This window comes from Pan troglodytes, chromosome 20 (genome assembly GCF_028858775.2).
Source record: "Pan troglodytes isolate AG18354 chromosome 20, NHGRI_mPanTro3-v2.0_pri, whole genome shotgun sequence".
In the NCBI taxonomy this organism is placed as follows: domain Eukaryota; kingdom Metazoa; phylum Chordata; class Mammalia; order Primates; family Hominidae; genus Pan; species Pan troglodytes.
The window spans coordinates 39,218,383-39,239,860 of NC_072418.2; the positions used below are offsets into that span (position 1 = coordinate 39,218,383).

General features: G+C 53.8%; 1 protein-coding gene across 19 annotated transcripts in view; it reads left to right on the top strand.

Annotated features, from left to right (window-relative positions):
• The window catches only part of WDR62 (WD repeat domain 62), a 50,486-nt gene extending 30,640 nt beyond the window's left edge, over positions 1-19,846 (top strand). For 2 of the 19 annotated variants that reach the window (XM_009435407.4, XM_054673347.1), the window contains exons 13-32: positions 1,393-1,518; positions 3,746-3,813; positions 3,893-4,014; positions 5,166-5,241; positions 5,921-6,032; positions 6,123-6,186; positions 7,415-7,537; positions 8,753-8,886; positions 11,745-11,797; positions 14,123-14,341; positions 15,491-15,618; positions 15,956-16,059; positions 16,406-16,516; positions 16,756-16,893; positions 17,494-17,593; positions 17,690-17,816; positions 17,898-17,949; positions 18,085-18,723; positions 19,260-19,417; positions 19,510-19,846. In XM_009435407.4, coding sequence (XP_009433682.4) covers positions 1,393-1,518; positions 3,746-3,813; positions 3,893-4,014; positions 5,166-5,241; positions 5,921-6,032; positions 6,123-6,186; positions 7,415-7,537; positions 8,753-8,886; positions 11,745-11,797; positions 14,123-14,341; positions 15,491-15,618; positions 15,956-16,059; positions 16,406-16,516; positions 16,756-16,893; positions 17,494-17,593; positions 17,690-17,816; positions 17,898-17,949; positions 18,085-18,723; positions 19,260-19,417; positions 19,510-19,770 — 2,915 coding nt within the window. In that variant the 3' untranslated portion in view covers positions 19,771-19,846. Of the gene's footprint in view, positions 1-1,392; positions 1,519-3,745; positions 3,814-3,892; positions 4,015-5,165; positions 5,242-5,920; positions 6,033-6,122; positions 6,187-7,414; positions 7,538-8,752; positions 8,887-11,744; positions 11,798-14,122; positions 14,342-15,490; positions 15,619-15,955; positions 16,060-16,405; positions 16,517-16,755; positions 16,894-17,478; positions 17,594-17,689; positions 17,817-17,897; positions 17,991-18,084; positions 18,724-19,259; positions 19,418-19,509 lie in introns of all 19 variants that reach the window. The other 17 variants (XM_512609.9, XM_009435408.4, XM_054673348.2 and 14 more) reach the window with 13 other exon arrangements.
• The last annotated feature ends 1,632 nt before the right edge of the window (positions 19,847-21,478 follow it).

Sequence of the window (21,478 nt, forward strand, 5' to 3'; positions counted from 1 at the left end):
GTAGAGATGGGGTTTCACCATGTTGGCCAGGTTGGTCTCAAACTCCTGACCTCAGGTGATCCGCCCGCCTTGGCCTCCCAAAGCGCTGGGATTAGGGCATGAGCCACCACACCTGGCCTTTTTTTTTTTTTTTTTTTTTTTTTGAGACAAGAGTCTCACTCTGTCGCCCTGGCCGGAGGGCAATGACGCAATCTCAGCTCACTGCAACTTCCACCTCCCAGGTTGAAGCGATTCCCCTGCGTTCAAGCGATTCTCCTGCCTCAGCCTCTCGAGAGTAGCTGGGATTACAGGCACGCCCCCACCACACCCAGCTAATTTTTGTATTTTTAGTAGAGACGGGGTTTCACCATGTTAGCCTAGGCTGAAGGCTAGGACCATAGTAGGGTCTCCAGACCTCATGGTCCTCTTCATTAAAACAACAGAAAATTCCTTCTGGGCCATCAGATGAGATCATGAGATAGGAGAAGATTTCCAAGTGAAGATTTCGTTTGTTTCAAGACAGAGTCTTGCTCTGTCACCCAGATGATATATGGATGATATATGGTAGCATTTTGTGTCCTTTTTCTTGTTTATTTTTAGCATAGAAGGTATTGCACGATGCTGGTCTCAAACTCCTGACGTCAGGTGATCCACCCGCCTTGGCCTCCCAAAATGCTGGGATTACAAGCGTGAACCACCATGCCCGGCTCCTCAAGATGTTTTCTAGGCTGGGCACGGTGGCTCATGCCTGTAATCCCAGCACTTTGGGAGTTACAGAGTTGGTGGAGTTATATCCTGATGTGATTTTCCCCATGTTCTTCTTTCGTTCTCTCATCCCCCATGCTGTGTGCCCCACCAACTTGTCTTGAAACATATCTTCACTCGGTTCGCCTCTCCTGATCTCCCCTCTGCCTCAGGTCATGTTATTAGGCCTCAGACATAGCAAGTGACCAGAGTAGGGAAGGCTGGTGGCAGATGGGAGTCTGGCCACAGGCAGTCAATAGGACCTGAACAAGGCCCAGGTAGCCAGACCTCAGAGGGTGAGAGGACGCTGGTTTTGGAAGAGGCTGAGAGGTTGCCAGGGCTTTACCCAGCACAGACCCAGCAGGCAAGAGCGCTGGGCTCTGCTGGGGCGTCTGCTGTGGATGTCCCTGGAGGAGCGTCCATGCGCCCATCAAGACTCATCCTCCCTGAGCTGGTGGTGAGGAGGTGAAATGCCAGGGTGTGGGGGCTCTGGGAAAGACCACACAGAGCTAAGGGAGTGGCCCTTGCCAGGCTTGGGCCAAGTTGGCTACAGTTGAAGAACCAAAGACCCCTTCTCCGAGGACTGGGCAGCTTGGTCACACTGCCCTTCTGGGAGGCGAGGGCACCCACGCAGCCTTCAGGAACCAGTCTCATTCTCTCCTCTCACAGGGCTGACCTTGCTGGCCTCAGCCAGTCGGGACCGGCTGATCCATGTGCTGAACGTGGAGAAGAACTACAACCTGGAGCAGACGCTGGATGACCACTCCTCCTCCATCACCGCCATCAAGTTCGCTGGTGAGCCCCTTTCTTCCCGCTCCCTGCGCCTTGCTAGCTACCCTGCTAAAAAAGGATTCATTCTTTCAACTCTCCTGTAAAATATATATCCAAACAAGTGAATACAGTATCTGTGTACAGTATACAGAATAATGACTGGGGCCGGGTGTAATGGCTCACACCTGTAATCCCAACACTTTGGGAGGCCAAGGAGGGTGGATCACCTGAGGTCAGGAGTTCGGGACCTTCCTAGACAACATGGTGAAACCCCGTCTCTACTAAAAATACAAAAATTTGCTGGGCGGGGTGTTGTTTCTGTAATCCCTGCTACTCAGGAGGCTGAGGTGGGAGAATTGCTTGAACCTGGGAGGTTGAGGCTGCACTCCAGCCTAGGCAACAGAGTGAGACCCCGTCTCAAAAAAAAAAGAATAATGGCCAGGTGCCATGGCTCACACCTGTAATCTCAGCACTTTGGGAGGCCAAGGCAGGTAGATCATGAGGTCAGGAGTTCGAGACCAGTCTGGCCAACATAGTGAAACCCCATCTCTACTAAAAATACAAAAAAATTAGCCAGGCATGGTGGTGTGCGCCTGTAATCCCAGCTACTCGGGAGGCTGAGGCAGGAGAATTGTGTGAACCCGGGAGGCGGAGGTTGCAGCGAGCCAAGATTGCGCCAGTGACTCCACTCCAGCTTGGGTGACAATGCGAGACTTTGTCTCAAAAAAAAAAAAAAGAAGAATATAGGCCGGGCGTGGTGGCTCATGCTTGTCATCCCAGCACTTTGGGAGGCTGAGGCAGGCAGATCACCTGAGGCTAGGAGTTTAAGACCAGCTGGCCAACATAGTGAAACCCCGTCTCTACTAAAAATTCAAAAAAAGTAACCGGGCATGGTGGTGCACACCTGTAATCCCAGCTACTTGGGAGGCTGAGGCAGGAGAATCGCTTGAATCCGGGAGGCCAAGGTTGCAGTGAGCCAAAATTGTGCCACTGCACTCCAGTCTGGGTAACAAGAGCAAAACTCCATCTCAAAAAAAATAAAAATAAAAAATAAGCTGGGCGTGGTGGCCGAAGTGAGTATCCACAGTTCTTAGGAGCGAGGTTTGAACTAGGACGTTGTTGATAGCAGAGACTGTTCTAATTGCTCATGGTCGTAATATTGTTAAATACGGTACTTGGATTCACCACGTGCAGGTTAAGAAGCAGAACATTACCAGAGGCTTGCAGGCCTTCTCTGGGTCCCTCCCAGGTTACCCTTCCTCCCTTATATGGGGCTCACTCCCTTCTGTGAGCCAATGACTCCTCCTTGAGCAACATCTAATACTTGTATGTCAGGCCTGGACCCTCTCAAATGTCCTGTCATGAAGGAGCATGTGTGATGTGCCCAGACTCAGAGTTTTATATTTGTTCTGTCATTTCATCCTCACCAAACTGTTATTCTGTAAAGAAATGAGATGGCCGGGGGCATCTCACACCATTGCACTCCAGCCTGGGCAACAAGAGCGAAACTCTGTCTCAAAAAAAAGAAATGAGAATAATAAAAGCAAGAATGTTTCTAATGCTTACCATGTGGCAGTCCCTGTTCCAGGGGCTTCACACCACTCTCCAGAGAAGAGACTGTCACCATGCCCATTGTACGGACCGGAAGTTGAGGCTCAAAGGGGAGACCCAGGTTCAGAGCGGTGTTCAACAGCTTTGACCTTGGCACCAGAGAATGCCTGGGTTCAGTCCTGCCCCTGTCCTCTCTGTGTGCCTTGGGACAAGGACTCTGTGAACCTCTGTGTTCACGCTTGTCCAGTGGGATGGGTGGTGAGCATTCAGGAAGACCCGCTACATGCATGGGGCCTGGCCCAAGGCTCATGTGGATCTTGCAGTTGATCCTGATGGCACGAGCCTCCCAGCCTGTCTCCACTGGTCGCTGCTACAGTCCTGCCTCTACTCTGCTACTCAAGTCACCTGTCTCAATCCCAGACTGGAGAGGGTGTCCCTTCTTTGTCCCCAGCCTTTGTTTCTCTATATGCCCTTGCTCTGCAGAGCCTGCCTTGCCCACAGCTCCACCTGTGCCCCCTCACACATACAGCTCATATCTTACAGAGTCCCACCCAGACCCAGCACCCACCTCACCACCTTTAGGAAGCCTTCCTTGATCCCAGCACAGTTGATTGATGGCTCTTGCAGTGGAGTTCCCCAGCTAGGGTCCCCTGCCCATGTGGCCCAGCCCTGCCTAACACACAGCGTCCTCCTCCCCCAGGCAACAGAGACATCCAGATGATCAGCTGTGGGGCTGACAAGAGCATCTACTTTCGCAGTGCCCAGCAGGTAGGGTGGCATGGCCTCCTTGGGGGCTGGGGTGGGGGGTTGTCGGGGCATTCTCTGAAGGTCCTGCCGGCCCTGCCAGGGTTCGGATGGACTACACTTTGTCCGTACCCACCACGTAGCAGAGAAAACCACCTTGTATGACATGGACATTGACATCACCCAGAAGTACGTGGCCGTGGCCTGCCAGGACCGCAATGTGAGGTAAGGGGTGGCCCTGGACTCTTAGCTGGCCTGGTCTGCCTTGTCCTAGGCTGTCTGCTTTCCTCCCTCTGTTCCTCTGGTCCCCAAGAAGCTGGGAAGGAATTGAGGGACCCAGCAGGTGTTCCTTCTTGGGTTTTTTTCGTTTTGTTTTTGTTTTTGTTTTTGAGGCAGAGTCTTGCTCTGTCGCCCATGCTAGAGTGCAGTGGCACCATTTTAGCTCACTGCAACCTCCACCTCCTGGGTTCAAGTGATTCTCCTGCCTCAGCCTCCCAAGTAGCTGGAATTACAGGCGCCTGCCACCATGCCTAGCTAATTTTTTGTATTTTTAGTAGAGACGAGGTTTCGCCATGTTGGCCAGGCTGGTCTCCAACTCCTGACCTCAGGTGATATTGCCCACCTCAGCCTCCCAAAGTGCTGGGATTACAGGCGTGAGCCACCGTGCCCGGCCACCAGCAGGTATTTCTTAGAAGCTGGGCTCTCCCAAGCCTGGCCTCCAGGTCAGCAGAGGGCTTTCTTCTGGCTCTCCCTAGAGCCAGTGTGGGATGACTAAGGTGCTGATGTGGCACATAAACTCCCTCATTCACCCGTATTCCCTGAGCACCTAACTGGGCTGGATGGTGCTGGGATCATGGCAGTGGCCAGGATAGCCCCAGGCCCTCCTTCATGGAGTTCACAGTCCAGTAGAATGGACACGGCCACCTCACAGCCACAGACAGTGACAGAGTGGTCAGAGATGGGGGAGCCCAGGGGCCCTGTGGAGACACCTGACCCCACCTGGGGATCAAGCAGGACTTCCTGGAGGAAGAGACACCTTAGCCTGGGGAGGATGTGGAGGAGCGAGCCAAGGGGAGGCAGAGAGGGAGTGTGCAGAGGGCAAAGCAGTGCAAAGAGGCTCCGCACCCCTTCCCAGTTCTTTCTCATGCGGTGCCAAGCACTGAGCTTGCAGTGTGTGGGGGAGATGAACATTAACTCAGTGGATACCCCAGGACACAACGTCAGCTTGAGATGGGGTTTCAGTTTCAGTCTAGGCATCAGATGGGGACAAGAGGTAGCAGGGGGCTTCCAGGGGAGGGGAGGACAGCAAGAGCCAGAGAATGAGGTGGTGGGGTAGGCGGGGCCCTGTTGGCCGCAACATGCCCCTACTTCCCCAGAGTCTACAACACTGTGAACGGGAAGCAGAAGAAGTGCTACAAGGGCTCCCAGGGTGACGAAGGGTCCTTGCTGAAGGTGAGGAGTTGGAGACCCCTGTCTGTCTGCTGCCCTGATGGGCCACCTATTGTGACGGCCCACACCTGAGACCTGTGCCCTTGGTCCTTCCTCAGTGCACTGCGCTGCCCAGCACCTTCTCAGGCCTGGTTAAACAAGGATGCTTGCGAGAGGGTGGGGAGGGTGACCCCAGCTGTGTTTCCTTTATTTACAGAGCCCTTCCCCAAGTGGGGCGTCTAAGTGGGTTCCATTTTGAGCGGCAGCAGGGTATGGTGGGAAGAATCAGAGGCATGAACTCCCCTCCTGGTTTGCCCACACCAGCCACGGGTCACTCAGGACAAGGGGGGACCTTCTCAGAGCCTCTGGTCTAGGACAGTTATGGGTTCAGGTTCTGCCTCAGGCTGACTGTGTGACCTTGGGCAAGCATCATCTCTTGAAATGCACACAGACAGCTTGTCTCATAGACTTGTTCTCTGGAGGAGTTCAGTTTGCATATGTTCAGTGCTTAGCACAGGGCCTGGCTACTGTTGTTACTGCTGCGGTGGTTGTTAATTTCTTCACCTGTCGAATGGGAGCGGGAGCTCCTGCCCTGCCAGAGTCCCATGTGCTGTGCATGCAGCACGGGGGAGGGAGGGGCCCAGGCCTCATCATAAGGAAGAAGCAGGCAGCTGGAGTGACATGTGGGTCCCTTTCCTGGCAGGTCCATGTGGACCCCTCAGGCACCTTCCTGGCCACCAGCTGCTCTGACAAAAGCATCTCAGTGATTGACTTTTACTCGGGCGAGTGCATTGCCAAGATGTTTGGCCATTCAGGTGGGTGTGCCTTTCTGCTTGGGATGCCTCCCCACCCGCCCACACCCTCTGACTCTGAAGGCAAGTGCAGCCTCTCTGCTTTGTTTGCAGAAATTATTACCAGCATGAAGTTCACCTATGACTGTCATCACTTGATCACAGTATCTGGAGACAGGTGGGACATGGACCTTTGGGAGAGTTGTGGCTCAGATACCATGAGCACTGCACTCAGCCTGCCTGTGTAGAGAGCATTTCTAAACTGCCCAGTTTGGATTGTGGGAGTCTTGGTGTCACACCCAGCCCTGAGTTCAAATACCAGCTCTAAGCTGGGCATGATGGCTCACGCCTGTAACCCCAGCACTTTGGGATGCTGAGGCGGGTGGATCACTTGAGCTCAGGAGTTCAAGACCAGCCTGGGCAACATAGCAAAACCCTATCTCTACAAAAAATTAGCCGGGTGTGGTCATGTACACCTGTAGTCCCAGCTACTCAGGAGGGGGAAGATGGCTTGAACCTGGTAGGTAGAGGTTGCAGGGAGCACAGATCATGCCAGTGCATTCCAGCCTTGGTGACAGAGCAAGACCCCGTCTCAAAAAAAAAAAAAAAAACACACTAAAAAAACAAATCCCAGCTCTGCCATTTATTTTCTTGTCACCTTGAGCAGGTTATTTCCCCTGAGCCTCAGTTTGCTCCCCTATAAAAGACACCACCGTTTACATTTACCTTAAAAATGGTGTGATGAGGCCGGGTGCAGTGGCTCACACCTGTAATCCCAGCACTTTGGGAGGCCTAGGTGGGTGGATCATCTGAGGTCAGGAGTTCAAGACCAGCCTGGTCAACATGGAGAAACTGCGTCTCTACTAAAAATACAAAAATTAGCTGTGCGTGGTGGCAGGCGCCTGTAGTCCCAGCTACTTGGGAGGCTGAGGCATGAGAATGACTTGAACCTGGGAGGTAGAAGTTGCAGTGAGCTGAGATCGCGTCACTGCACCCTAGCCTGGGTGACAGAGCAAGAGTCTCTCAAAAAAAAAAAAGAAAAGAAAATTGTATGGTGAGAAATGAATGAGATGATATACATACATTCTTTAGCACATGGGTGGTACTCAAGGAAGTCCCTTTTGTCACTCCCTTTGATTTACCCCAGTTCTTCCCCACAGCCCCCTTCTTCAGGTCTTGAGGCCTCCAGAACAGGCCCTGGTTTGCTGGGATGCCCCAGACCTGGGCCCAGGGTGTGGATGTTGCAAGTCCAGCACCCCTGCACTAAGCGGATAGGGGTGTGTTTTCCAGGAGCATCTGGAGAATGGGGTCCAGGCTGTGGTGTGGGTGGCTTCAGGGTCAGCCACGGCAGCAGCTCCCATGCTTACTCTTCCTCTGCCTTGTGTGTCTCTCTTTGACCTCCGCAGCTGCGTGTTCATCTGGCATCTGGGCCCGGAGATCACCAACTGCATGAAGCAGCACTTGCTGGAGATTGACCACCGGCAGCAGCAGCAGCACACAAATGACAAGAAGCGGAGCGGCCACCCCAGGTCCTGGCAGCCCCTGCCTGTCCACCAGAGGGATGAGTCCCTGCCAGGGCCCCATGGAGTGATGCTGGGGACACAGTGGTGGCCAAGACAGCCCTAGGCCCTGCCCTTAGCACACTCACAGCTGAGTAGGGGAGACAGACTTTGAATATGCAGTTACAGTAATAGATACAAAAAGGTTTTGTGGATTTTTTTAATTTTCGTAAATAATAGAGACAGAGTCTTGCTGTGTTGCCCAGGCTTGTCTTGAACTCCTGGGCCCAAGTGATCCTCCCACCTTGGCCTCACAAAGTGCTGGGATCACAGGTGTGAGCCACTGCACCCGGCTATGAGAAGGGTATTAAAGTGGAAAAGCAAAGTGTTTGGCGAGCCTCTCAGCACTGTGATGGGGGATGCCCCAAGCGGCTGTGGGAACAGAGCAGTCCCTGACCGGCCAGCCAAGGGGAGGGGTGGGTAGGCAGGGGATCTGAGGGGAGGGCTGCAGTGGGGCCACGTGTCCTCTTACTCCCATGTGAAAGCTGTAGCTTCACTTCTTTGAATCTTCTAAATATATTTCTTTCAAGTCTTTATGTAGCAAAGCCAGTTTTATTTGCAGAGAACTCATGTTCTAGTTTTTGATTTGAGGTTTTGGTTTGGGTATTGCTCATTTTGAGTGGGAGGTTTTTTGGTTTTCTTCTCTTCTGCTGCTGGGTGTGTCTGTTTTTGCCATTGGCTCCATGTGGCTCCCAGGGCAATGTGGAGACCAGGCCTTGACATGGGCCACTGGTCCTGAGGTCCCGAGGTGGTGTTAGAGATATCTTGCTTTTGAGGCTCCCACTCCACCCCCAAGCTATGAACCAGGGCCCTGGCTTCAGTGCCTGCCTCATGCCAAGGGTGTTTTAGTTTCCTGTACTCGGGAAGAGCCACCATCATTGCTACCACCTACAGGAAGCCCAGCACAGGACTGCAGCCCCGCTGTCTGCTTGGCTTTCTGTCCCATTGCTGTGGCCCTGAGAGTTTGCGTTCGTTTGTAGCCTGGCCTTTGTTAATCTCATCTATTGTGGTGATGTGTTTCTAGTGGGGAGACGGCATCAAGTGAGAGACTTGCCAGCACCATCTTGACCAGCAGCCAAGAATATGTTCACATGGAGCTTAGCACAGGGCCCAGCCCTAGGCAAGTCCCCACCACCAGCCCATTTGCCTGTATTCTCTCCTTACCATCCTCATTCCTGGCTTTAGGCAGGATACGTATGTGTCCACACCTAGTGAGATTCGCTCCCTGAGCCCTGGAGAGCAAACAGAGGATGATCTGGAGGAAGAGTGTGAGCCAGAAGAGATGCTGAAGACACCATCCAAAGATAGCTTGGATCCAGGTTGGAAAAGGGGCCCTATTTTGAACTATGTCAGTGTAGGGAATCATTGCTGGGTTTTGCCCATGACCTTGTTTACAGGGCCTGGCACATATTAAAACTCAGGAGTCGACAGGGTGCGGTGGCTGATACCTGTAATCCCAGCACTTTGGGAGGCCGAGGTGGGTGGATCACCTGAGGTCAGGAGTTGGAGACCAGCCTGACCAATATGGTGAAACCCCGTCTCAACTAAAAATACAAAAATTAGCCGGGCGTGGTGGCGTGCAACTATAGTCCTAGCTACTAGGGAGGCTGAGACAGGAAAATTGCTTGAACCTGGGAGGCAGAGGTTGCAGTGAGCCGAGATCGCGCCACTGCACTCCAGCCTGGGCAACAGAGCAAGACTCCGTCTCAAAAATAATAATAATAATAATATAAATAAAATAAATAAAACTCAGTAATCAGGCTTAGCGTGGTGGCTCACACTTGGAATTTTAGCACTTTGGGAGGCTGAAATGGGAGGGTCACTTGAGGCCAGGAGATCGAGACCAGCCTGGGCAACATAGCGAGAGCCCATCTATGCAAAAAAAATATTTTTTAAAGAAATTAGCCAGGCATAGTGGCACACATCTGTAGTCCCAACTACATGGGAGGCTGAGGCAGGAGGATCACTTGAGGCCAGGAGTTTGAGACCAGCCTGGCACGTACCAAGACCCCGTTCCTACAAAAAGAAAAAAATTAGCCAGGCCTGGTGGTGCACACCTATAGTCCCAGCTACCTGGAAGGCTGAGGCAGGAAGATTGCTTGAGCCCAGGAATTCCATGTTATAATGAGCTATGATTGCACCACTGCACTCCAGCCTGAACAATAGAGTGAGATCCTGTCTGTAGAAAAAGAAAGAAACTCAATAATCATATCAGTCAAGACTCTTTCAGTATAAAAGCAACCAGGCTTAAGTCAGGAAGAGGATTTTTTGGTGCCTGAAAATTGGAGAGGATTAGCTTTCAGCATGGCTAGATCCAGATAGACAGATGATGTTAAAAGGAAGATTTTTTTTTGTATCTTTTGGCTCTGCTTTTCTTCATGTTGGCTTTGCTGATGGACAGACTGTCCCTTTACTAGGGGAAAAGATACCCCCAGCAACTACAGGCTTATAAAACTCCATAGAGAATAGAACACCTCTTTCCTATAGTAGCTCAAGCAGAGTCTTAGGGTTGTGTGGCTCATGTTTCTGGTATCTGCTGTACCCACTTCTGAGCCAGTTGCTGTAGCTGTCCACATCTCAGCATGTGATCACTTCTGAGGGCAGAGACTGTAGTCAGCTCCATCCACTCACACCACCTGACCAGGCATCAAAGATGTGTTTGAGGCCGGGTGTGGTAGCTCACGCCTGTAATCCCAGCACTCAGGGAGGCCGAGGCGGGTGGATCACCTGAGGTCAGGAGTTCGAGACCAGCCTGGCCAACATGGTGAAACCCCATGTCTGCTAAAAATACAAAAATTAGCTGGGCGTGATGGCGTGCGCCTGTAATAGCAGCTGCTTGGGAAGCTGAGACAGGAGAATTGCTTGAACCTGGGAGACGGAGGTTGCAGTGAGCTGAGACTGCGCCACTGCACTCCAGCCTGGGTGACAAAGCAAGACTCCGTCTCAAAAAATAAATGAATAAGTAAAAATAAATTGAATTATGTTGCGGATATTGTCCGGAATCTTTTTCCTCTGCAAAGTCTCTCATCTACCTGTATGTTGGTGAATACAAAGCAGAGGCCTCCGAAATTTTAAGTTATTCCCCTCCAGGTGGCCATTTAGGTTTTTCCTGATTGCACATCACTGTTAATGAGGCTATGGAGTGGAGACCACTCCTAAGCCTCCTCGAAATGTGAGGATTTCTCCAGGACAGAGTCTGAGGAGTAGCACCATTGGATCCTGGAGTTATTTTATTTTACTTTAAAAAAGTTGTTTTATTATTTTATTTCACTATTTTTGTTGCCCAGGCTGGAGTTCAATAGCACAATCATAGCTCACTGTACCCTTGACCTCCTGGGCTCAAGCGATTTTCCCTCCTTAGCCTGTGGAGTAGCTGGGACCACAGGCTCAAGCTCCCACACCCAGATAAATATGTGTGTATCAGGGGATGGTGTGTGTAGAGACAAGGTCTCACTGTGTTGCCCAGGCTGGTCTCAAACCCCTGCCTGAAGTATCCTCCCACCTCGACCTCTCAAAGTGGTGGGATTACAGGCTTGAGCCAGTATGCCTGGCCTTTATTTTAAAAGAGAACCCCGGCTGGGCGCAGTGGCTCACACCTGTAATCCCAGCACTTTGGGAGGCCGAGGCGAGCGGATCACGAGTTCAGGAGATCGAGACCATCCTGGCTAACATGGTGAAACCCCGTCTCTACTAAAAATACAAAAAAAAAAAAATTAGCCAGGCATGGTGGCGGGCACCTGTAGTCCCAGCTACTTGGGAGGCTGAGGCAGGAGAATGGCATGAACCCGGGAGGTGGAGTTTGCAGTGAGCCGAGATCGCGCCACTGCACTCCAGCCTGGGCAACAGAGCAAGACTCCGTCTCAAAAAAAAAAAAAAAAGATAACCCCAAGAGTTCTCCAAACCCAGTTACTGCCCCACCCTGCATTGCATTAGGCTCTCCATTGTCCCCACACTTTTCCTGCCATCCTTTGGTAGTATTAAGCTTTTTCACCTCGGTCAGTCTCGTGAGTCAAATATCGCGTCCCATGGTTTAAGTTTGCATTTCCCTGACCCCCGGTGCTGTTGAGCCTTCTGACTTCTGGGTTGTGGTGTTGCCTCTTTGGGGACTGCCCGGTTATGTATGTGGCCTGTTTGTTGGGTTGTTTGTCCTCTTTTCATGGATTCTGTGTCTTTCCAGATCCTCGTTGCCTGCTAACCAACGGCAAGCTGCCACTGTGGGCAAAGCGGCTGGTAAGTCTTCAGGGAGAGGGTTGCTCAGGGGCTGGCAGAGGAAACGCCTCCCCAGCTCTGCCTTCTGGAAGCCCTTTTTCCTTTCCATGCCCCTCTTTTCCCTGGAGAAGCCCTGTCATCCTTCCAGGCTCAGTGAGATAGCCCTTTGTTCATGATCAGTGCTCTCTGCCAGGCATTGTTCTGGATGTCAGGGACACAACAGTGAGCAAGGGAAACAAAAGTCTCTCCCTTCACAGGCTCACTTGCCTGTGTGGGCGAGGAACAATATCCCCATTAAATAAGTGAATGACGTAGTAGGTTGGGTGCTGATAAGTGCTGTGGAGGGAAAAGAATCAAGAAGGAAAATACGTCAGCCAGGTGCAGTGATACATGTCTGTGGTCCCAGCTACTCAGGAGGCTGAAGTGGGAGGATCACTTGAGCCCAGGAGGTTGAGGCTGTAGGGAACTGAGAAGGCACCACTACTACACTCCAGCGTGGGCAACAGAGTGAGATCCTGTCTCAAAAAAGAGAAAAAGAACAGGGGCCCAGCACGGTGGTTCATGCCTGTGATCCCAGCACTTTGGGAGGCCAAGGCAGGTTGATCGCTTGAGCCCAGTTCAAGACCAGCCTGAGCAATATAGTGAGACCCCATCTCTACAAAAAATAAAAAAATTAGCCAGGCATGGTGGTGCATACCTGTAGTCCCAGGTACTCAGGAGGCTGAAGTGGGAGGATTGTTTGGGCCAGGGAGGTCGAGGATGCAGGGAGCTGAGATGGCACCACAGCACTCCAGCATGAGCAACAGAGCCAACACTTTGTCTCATAAAAAAAATAAAAATAAAAAAGAAAATAAGGAGTGTTGGGGGGTGTCAGTTTTAAGTAAACAGGAAAGGCCTCATTGGGAAAATGATATTTGAGCAGAGTTGAAGCAAGTGAGACAGGCAGATACTGGGACGAATGTTCTAGTCATAACAGCCTATACGTGTAAAGGCCACGAGGCCAGGAGCTCGAGACCAGCTTAGGCAACATAATGAGACCCCCATCTCTACAAAAGATTAAAAATAGCCAGGCATGGTGGTGCACACCCATAGTCCCAGCTACTCAGGAGCCTGAGGCAGGAGGATCACTTCAGCCCAGGAGTTGGAGGCTGCAGTGATCATGCTACTGCACTCCAGCTTGGACGGCAGAACGAGACCTTGTCTCTTAAAAAATAAAAGAAAAAGAGACCGGGTGCAGTGGCTCACGCCTGTAATCCCAGCACTTTGGGAGGCCGAGGCGGGTGTAATCCAAGGTCAAGAGATCAAGATCATCCTGGTCAACATGGTAAAACCCCGTCTCTACTAAAAATACAAAAATTAGCTGGGCATGGTGGTGCATGCCTATAGTCCCAACTACTGGTAAGGCTGAGGCAGGAGAATCACTTGAACCCAGGAGGCAGAGGTTACAGTGAACCGAAATCATGCCACTGCACTCCAGCCTGGCGACAGAATGAGACTCCCTCTCAAAAAAAAAAAAAAAAAAAAGAAAGACAATGTGGATTATAAGAGACAGAATAAGAGAGGTGAATGAAGGATGATCCCAAGGTTGGGGCATGAGTAACTGGAAAAAACAACTGAAACAGGGAATCTTTAGGAGGAGCAGGTTTGTGCAGAGGAAATGAGTTGAGTTGTCAGCATGTTAACTTTGAAATACCTACCAGACATCCATACAGAAATGTAGAGCAGTCACATGTGCAATTCTGAAGTTTCAGAGAAAAGTTCATGAATCCCAGCTGGGCATTCCCAGCACTTTGGGAGGCCGAAACAGGATTCCTTGAGCCCAAGGGTTTGAGACTAGCCTGAGCAACATAGTGAGAGTCCACCTCTACCAAAAACCAACAAAATGGGCTGGGCGCAGTGGCTCATGCCTGTAATCCCAGTACTTTGGGAGGCCGAGGCGGGTGGATCACTTGAGGTCAGCAGTTTGAGACCAGCCTGGCCAACATGGCAAAACCCCATCTCTACTAAAAATACAAAAATTAGCCAGGTGTGGTGGTGGGCATCTGTAATCCCAGCTACTCTGGAGGCTGAGACAGGAGAATTGCTTGAAACTGAGAGGTGGAGGTTGCAGTGAGCCAAGGTCACGCCACTGCACTCCAGCCTGGGAGACAGAGCAAGACTTCGTCTCAAAAAAAAAAAAAAAAAAAAAAAAACAGAGAAAGGTTCATGCTGGAGATATGTACCTGGAAGTTGTTTCTAAATGGTATTGAAAGCCAAGAGTCCAGATGGGCTGTGTGAAATGTCCATGTCGCTCCCTGCAGTGAGTGAGCACTCAGCCAGGTGCCTGACTGTCCCATATCCTTCAAGCTAGGGGACGATGATGTGGCAGATGGCTCGGCCTTCCACGCCAAGCGCAGCTACCAGCCCCACGGCCGCTGGGCAGAGCGGGCCGGCCAAGAGCCCCTCAAGACCATCCTGGATGCCCAGGACCTGGATTGCTACTTTACCCCCATGAAGCCCGAGAGTCTGGAGAACTCCATTCTGGATTCACTGGAGCCACAGAGCCTGGCCAGCCTGCTGAGTGAGGTACACACTTCCACCGCAGCCTGGCCCATAGCCCCGGCACCGTGACGGCCCCAGGGCCTGGCGCCTTAGGCTGACTCCCACTCCATGGGGGCAGGGAGGATTACATGAGATGGTGAAGGGCAGGAGGGTGAGCCCCAGGTCTGTTGCACAGCAAGACTTCCCAAGGCAGACAGGGAGTCTTTGGAAAGTGGGTCACTTGGGGGTTAAGAGCTTGGATGCTAGAGCAGGCTTGTACCCAAGTGGGGGACATTTGGGTAGATCGAGCCCTGACCCTACCCATTCCTGTTGTGTGACCTGGAGTAAGAGGCTTACCTCTCTGGGCTTCAGTCTTCTAAAAAGTAGTCATAATGGGGTCAGGGGCAGTGGCTAACACCTGTAATCCCAGCATTTGGGGAGGCCAAGGCAGGAGGATTACTTAACGATCACTTGAGGAGTTCAAGGCCAGCCTAGGCAACGTAGCAAGATCCCACCTCTACAAAAATATTTTTTAAATTTTTTTGTTTTGTTTTGTTTTCTTATTTAAAAAAACTTTTAAATGGTAATAACAATCTCTTCTGCCCCAGAGGGCTTTTACAGGAATCCATGCTTAAGTATAGGGCCTGGGCTCTTAGAGGTGCCTGTGCAACTTTAGCTCTTTCTCTACTATTTTCCAAACAAAATTCATTTTTATCCTATCCTATAATTTGTCATCTTCATTGTGGTATAATATACATGCAGTAACATGCACAGATTTTAGGTATACAGCTTGATGAACTATCTGTGTAATTCATGTGTGTCCACTACCCTGGGCAAAATGTGGAGTGTTTTCTACCTCATAGAAACCCCCTTCTGCCCTTCCCAGTCAGGTCCCCGCACCAGGATAACCAGTGTTCTGACCTCTCACCAAGGACTGGGTTTCCTATTCTTGAACTTCATATAAATAGACACGTAGAGGGTTGGGCCTCCTATTTTTGGTGCTACACCTCTTCCTCATCTGTAAAGGGACTGATAATGCAGGGGCAGACCAGGACAAGCTGGTTGCGAGTGGAGGGCATGGCACAGGCCCTGGTTCACAGCCTCCAGCAGTGGGGCTGCTGGCATGGTTCCTGGCGCACTGTTGGTGGCCCCAGCCATGCCTGCCTCAGAATGGCTGTGCTGTCTTCCCCATAGTCAGAGAGTCCCCAGGAAGCTGGCCGCGGGCACCCCTCCTTCCTGCCCCAGCAGAAGGAATCATCTGAGGCCAGTGAGCTCATCCTCTACTCTCTGGAGGCAGAAGTGACAGTCACAGGGACAGACAGGTGGGTGTCCTTTCACCAAGGGAGCCTTAGTTGGAGGAACCCCCAGCTGATAGCTGCATCCTGGAAGAAGTGCTCTCTGCCTTCCCAGTGGGCTTGTGGGAGTGGGGACAGTTGAGGCCTGGATGGGGCAGGAGCCCAGCCTTAGTTCCCTGGTTCCAGGTGGGGTACAGGAGGGCCTGACCTGGGGGAAGGAGGGGACATTTGGAGGAGGCGGGGAGGCTGTCGCAGTGCTCCTGCAGGAGCAGCGGGTACAGGTGCCTAGGGGCTCCGGGTGGGGCTAGTTGTTGAGTCTCCAGCTGAAGTCCTTGTTCCCTCTCTGCCCCCACTGGCACTGCAGCCAGTATTGCAGGAAGGAGGTGGAGGCCGGGCCTGGAGACCAGCAGGGCGACTCCTACCTCAGGGTGTCCTCCGACAGCCCAAAGGACCAGAGCCCGCCTGAGGGTGAGTGCAGGGCAGGCAGGGACCCTGTGACAGTCTGTGCGTTCAGCCAAGCCCCTTTCTGGGCACCGATGGTGACTTTGACCCAGTACTGAAGCTCAGAGTCTGTCGAGGAAGACACATGTGGTCCCTGCTGCTGCCTGAGGATTCTGGGCCCAGCTGCCTACAGCTGAGAGCCCAGCTCTGCCACCTCCTTGATGTGGAACTTCCCTTATTCATAAAATGGGGGTCAGCTGCTCTTACCATCCCTCCTCCAGATGGGGAAACTGAGCCCAGGGAAGGGTAGCCCTGGCCCTGGCTCACCAGAATGGTCAGGCTGTGGGCTCCTGACCCCGACTCTGTCCTTCAGACTCGGGGGAGTCAGAGGCCGACCTGGAGTGCAGCTTCGCAGCCATCCACTCCCCAGCTCCGCCTCCTGACCCTGCCCCTCGGTTTGCCACGTCACTGCCCCATTTCCCAGGTAAGCAGGGGCCAGACACGCAGGGGACTCGCTGCTTGGGCCTGGCTTAGGGCCAGTCACAATGTCTAAGCACAGGCCCTGCACTTGGAGCCCACTGAGCCTGGAAGATGGGGATCCCTGCTTCTCAGCCTGCGGGCAACAGGGCAGGGATGGGTGGGGCCCGCTTTCTCCATTTCAGGTGGCGTCTGCTGTGACTCATGGTGTTGGCTCCTCTTGTCCCTCCCCTCCTTCCCTGTCAGGATGCGCAGGTCCCACAGAAGATGAGCTGTCCCTGCCCGAGGGACCCAGCGTCCCCAGCAGCTCCCTACCCCAGACTCCGGAGCAGGAGAAGTTCCTCCGCCACCACTTTGAGACACTGACTGAGTCCCCCTGCAGAGGTAGGGCCCTGCCTCACCCACACCTGCCGAGGCCGTCTGTGCAGCCTGGGCACAGCATTGGCGTCCCTGGAGTTGGCTCCCCAGCCGGGCCAGGAGGGTGAGTGGAGAGCACCTGCTTCGTTTTTTTTGAGACGGAGTCTCGCTCTGTTGCCAGGCTGGAGTGCGGTGGCCCAATCTTGGCTCACTGCAACCTCCGACTCCCTGGTTCAAGCAATTCTCCTGCCTCAGCCTCCTGAGTAGCTGGGATTATAGGCATCCACAACCACGCCCTGCTAATTTTTTGTATTTTTAGTAGAGATGAGGTTTCACCATATTGGCCAGACTGGTCTCAAACTCCTGCCTCAGGTGATCTGCCCGCCTTGGCCTCCCAAAGTGCTGGGATTACAGGCGTGAGCCACCGTGCCCGGCCCACTGCTTCACTCTTGACCTGAGCCTCACGATGCCTCCTCACCCACTGCCCCTGCTCGTACCCTGTGTCTGTACATAAGGGTTTCTGGGGAGTGCCCCGCTGGGCTGTGGGCTGGCCTAGGGCCAGGGCTGCTCGGCGGGAAGGGTTATGAGGGTCCCCTCGAGATCTTCCCCTAGAGCTCTTCCCCGCAGCTCTGGGAGACGTGGAGGCCTCTGAAGCTGAAGACTACTTCTTCAACCCACGCCTGAGCATCTCCACGCAGTTCCTCTCAAGCCTCCAGAAGGCATCCAGGTAGAAGCTGGCCAAGCACTGCCCACCCTCCGGCTCCTCAACAGTGCCCCAGGGCAGGCTGAATGAGAATCATCCCCCCTGCTCTCCTCCCCACAGGTTCACCCATACCTTCCCTCCCCGGGCAACCCAGTGCCTTGTGAAGTCTCCAGAGGTCAAGCTCATGGACCGAGGCGGAAGCCAGCCCAGAGCAGGTACTGGCTACGCCTCCCCAGACAGGACCCACGTGAGTATTGGGCCCACCTCCGTCAGGGCACGGGGCTGGGAACCCTGAGGCCTTGTCCTCACCTCAGAGCTGTGCCTGCAGGTCCTCGCTGCAGGGAAGGCTGAAGAGACCCTGGAGGCCTGGCACCCACCACGTGAGTGCCCCAGTCCCAGACGGACAGTCCTGGGTTTCTCGGCAAGTGGCGGGATGTCCAGCCTAGCTGTGGGGCGTGGGGGCCCTAGCCATCAGTTCTGTGTGGTGGAGTCAGTGCCATCTGCTTTCATTACAGCTCCCTGCCTTACGAGCCTGGCGTCCTGTGTCCCTGCTTCCTCCGTGCTGCCCACAGACAGGAATCTCCCAACGCCCACATCTGCACCCACCCCAGGCCTGGCTCAGGGTGTCCATGCCCCCTCCACCTGTTCCTACATGGAGGCCACTGCCAGCTCCCGTGCCAGGATATCACGCAGCATCTCCCTCGGTGACAGTGAGGGCCCTATCGTGGCCACACTGGCCCAGCCCCTCCGTAGGCCATCGTCCGTTGGGGAGCTGGCCTCCTTGGGCCAGGAGCTTCAGGCCATCACCACCGCAACACCACCCAGTTTGGACAGTGAGGGCCAAGAGCCTGCCCTGCGTTCCTGGGGCAACCACGAGGCCCGGGCCAACCTGAGACTGACCCTGTCAAGTGTCTGTGATGGGCTCCTGCTGCCCCCCGTGGATACCCAGCCTGGCGTCACCGTCCCTGCAGTGAGCTTCCCAGCCCCTAGCCCTGTGGAAGAGAGCACCCTGAGGCTCCACGGCTCTGCCTTTCACCCAAGTCTCCCAGCTCCTGAGTCCCCTGGCCTTCCTGCCCACCCCAGTAACCCCCAGCTTCCAGAGGCCGGGCCTGGCGTCCCTGGCGGCACTGCCTCCCTCCTGGAGCCCACCTCCGGTGAGTACAGCCCTGGAGCAAGGACTGTCCCCTAAGCTCATCCTGTGTGCTAGTTGGCTCAGCTCCAAAGATGGATACTTGACCTGGCCACAGGGACTGTGCCATTCATTCATTCGTGCATTAACTTAAATATTTAATGAGCATTACATGTTGGGCTTTGTGCTAAACCCTGGGACATGGGACATGGTGGTAAACAACACAGAGAACTGACAGCTTCAATGGGGACAATGCCCAGACTAAACCTTTAAGGAACCCGTCATATGTATCACGAAGTGACACATGCTTAGGAGGGACAGAGGAGGGCGAGGGAGTGCAGGGTGGGGACAGGGGTTGGGATTACAAACCAGAAGATAAGAAGAGGCTTCAGGGAGGAGGCTGCATTGGAGCAGAGACCTGTAGGAGTGAAGGGGAGGGAGCCTTGGGGACCCAGAGAAGTGTTCCAGACAGAAGTACAGCATGGAGTCCACCCAGTCGCCCTGGCCGCTCACACCAATGGAATGCAGCTCATCTTGCTCATTCCCTCCTCTCTACCCCAGGTGCACTTGGTCTGTTCCAGGGCAGCCCTGCCCGCTGGAGTGAGCCCTGGGTGCCGGTTGAAGCCCTGTCCCCATCTCCCCTTGAGCTGAGCAGGGTGGGGAACATCTTGCACAGGCTGCAGACCACCTTCCAAGAAGCCCTCGACCTTTACCGTGTGGTGAGCTAAGCCCCAGAGTTGGGAAAGGGTTGAGGGGTCTCTTGAGACTGCCCGGCCTTGGTGGCCCTTGACAAGGCTGGCATCCCTTGCAGTTGGTCTCCAGTGGCCAGGTGGACACCGGGCAGCAGCAGGCACGGACTGAGCTGGTCTCCACCTTCCTGTGGATCCACAGCCAGCTGGAGGCTGAATGCCTGGTGGGGACTAGTGTGGCCCCAGCCCAGGCTCTGCCCAGCCCAGGACCCCCGACCCCACCGACGCTGTACCCCCTGGCCAGCCCAGACCTGCAGGCCCTGCTGGAACACTACTCGGAGCTGCTGGTGCAGGCCGTGCGGAGGAAGGCACGGGGGCACTGAGGGCGCAGCCCCTCCACCGCAGCCCTGCTGCTTCTGAGGACTTAGGTATTTTAAGCGAATAAACTGACAGCTTTGAGGAATGGTTCCTGGTGTCTGTTTGGGCCTATCCACAAAGCCCTCTTCAAGTGGAAGTGGGGAGGGAGGGTAGAAGGTGATGCCCAGAGGACTCGTGTCTGTCAGTGGAGAGCATGGGACCAGCGCTCCCAAGAAGTTCAGGAACTGCAGCCATGACCTCAGGGCCAGTCCTCCCACACTGCCCACAGAGCTGCCACAGACCAGTGTGAGGTGCTTACCCAGTGGGGCCCATTTGTGCCCCAGGGAGGAGCCAGCCCCTCTTACCTGCCCCCTGCCAGTGCCTGAGAACTCACTGGGGCTGCTGTGATCACCATGTGCCTACCTTGCCCAGCAGTCCACGCTTTGCCAGCAGTCCACTCAGGGCCTCTGGGCCAAGGCCACACTAGATCCCACAAAGTCCACGGTGGTGGTGTCCCCATTTGCAACAGGGGAAACTGAGGACCCATGAACAGGCTTGCCCAAGCTGGGTATGGTGGCCTGCACCCATAATCCCGGCTACTCAGGAGGCTGAGGTGGGAGGATCGCTTGAGGCCAGGAGTTTGAGACCAGCCTGGGCAACTTGGTGAAACCCCATCTCTTTATTTCATTTATTTATTTATTTATTTTTGTTTTTGAGATGGAATCTTGCTCTGTCACCCAGGCTAGAGTGCAGTGGTGCGATCTTGGCTTACTGCAACCTCCGCCTCCCGGGTTCAAGCGATTCTCCTGCCTCAGCCTCCCGAGTAGCTGGGATTACAGGCGCCCACCACCATACTCAGCTGATTTTTGTATTTTTAGTAGAGACGGGGTTTTGCCATGTTGGCCAGGCTGGTCTCGAACTCCTGACCTTGGGAGATCCGCCCACCTCGGCCTCCCAAAGTGCTGGGATTACAGGCATGAGCCACCACACCTGGCCAAAACCCCGTCTCTCTAAATAAAACAAAATAAAACAAGAAACCCAGGCAGGCTTGCCCACTGTATGATCCTGGCAGCAGGCCCAGGCCACGAGCAGCTGGGACCAATAACTGCTTCCCCTTCAGAAGTTCTACATTCCACGAGCTCCCAGCACTGCTACCAGCTCCCCCAGACTGCAGGCATCTGGCCACATGGGGTGTCTGCTAAAAAAGCCACTCTTGGCTGGGGTGTGGTGGTGCACACCTGTAGTCCCAGCTACTCAGGAGGTTGAGGCAGGAGAATCGCTCAAACCCAGGAGGCAGAGGTTTCAGTGAGCTGAGATCACACCATCATTGTACTCCAGCCTGGGTGACACAGCAAGTCTCAAAAAAAAAAAAAAAAATCCTGCCAGTTCCCACCCAGGTGCCGGGCACTGTGGCAGAAGGAACATCAGGCAACGCACCTGCCCTCATGGCCACTCACCTTCTATACAGTCAAACAGACGCAGGAATGAGAGCTCTGTGTAATTCTAGATAGGTTGGGGAGATCCATTGCTGGTGAAGGGTCAGGGAAGGCCTTTCGAGGTGACATTTGGGCTGAAGCTTGATAGAGGACATCTCAGGAACACATCCAGGCCGACAGCACAGCCAGTGCACAGGCCCGGGGCAGCCACACGTGATCTGTGTGGAAGCAAGAGGAGCGAAGCCCGGATGGCTGGAATGGAGTGAGCAAGGGGAGGGCAGGAGCTGAGGTGCAAGGA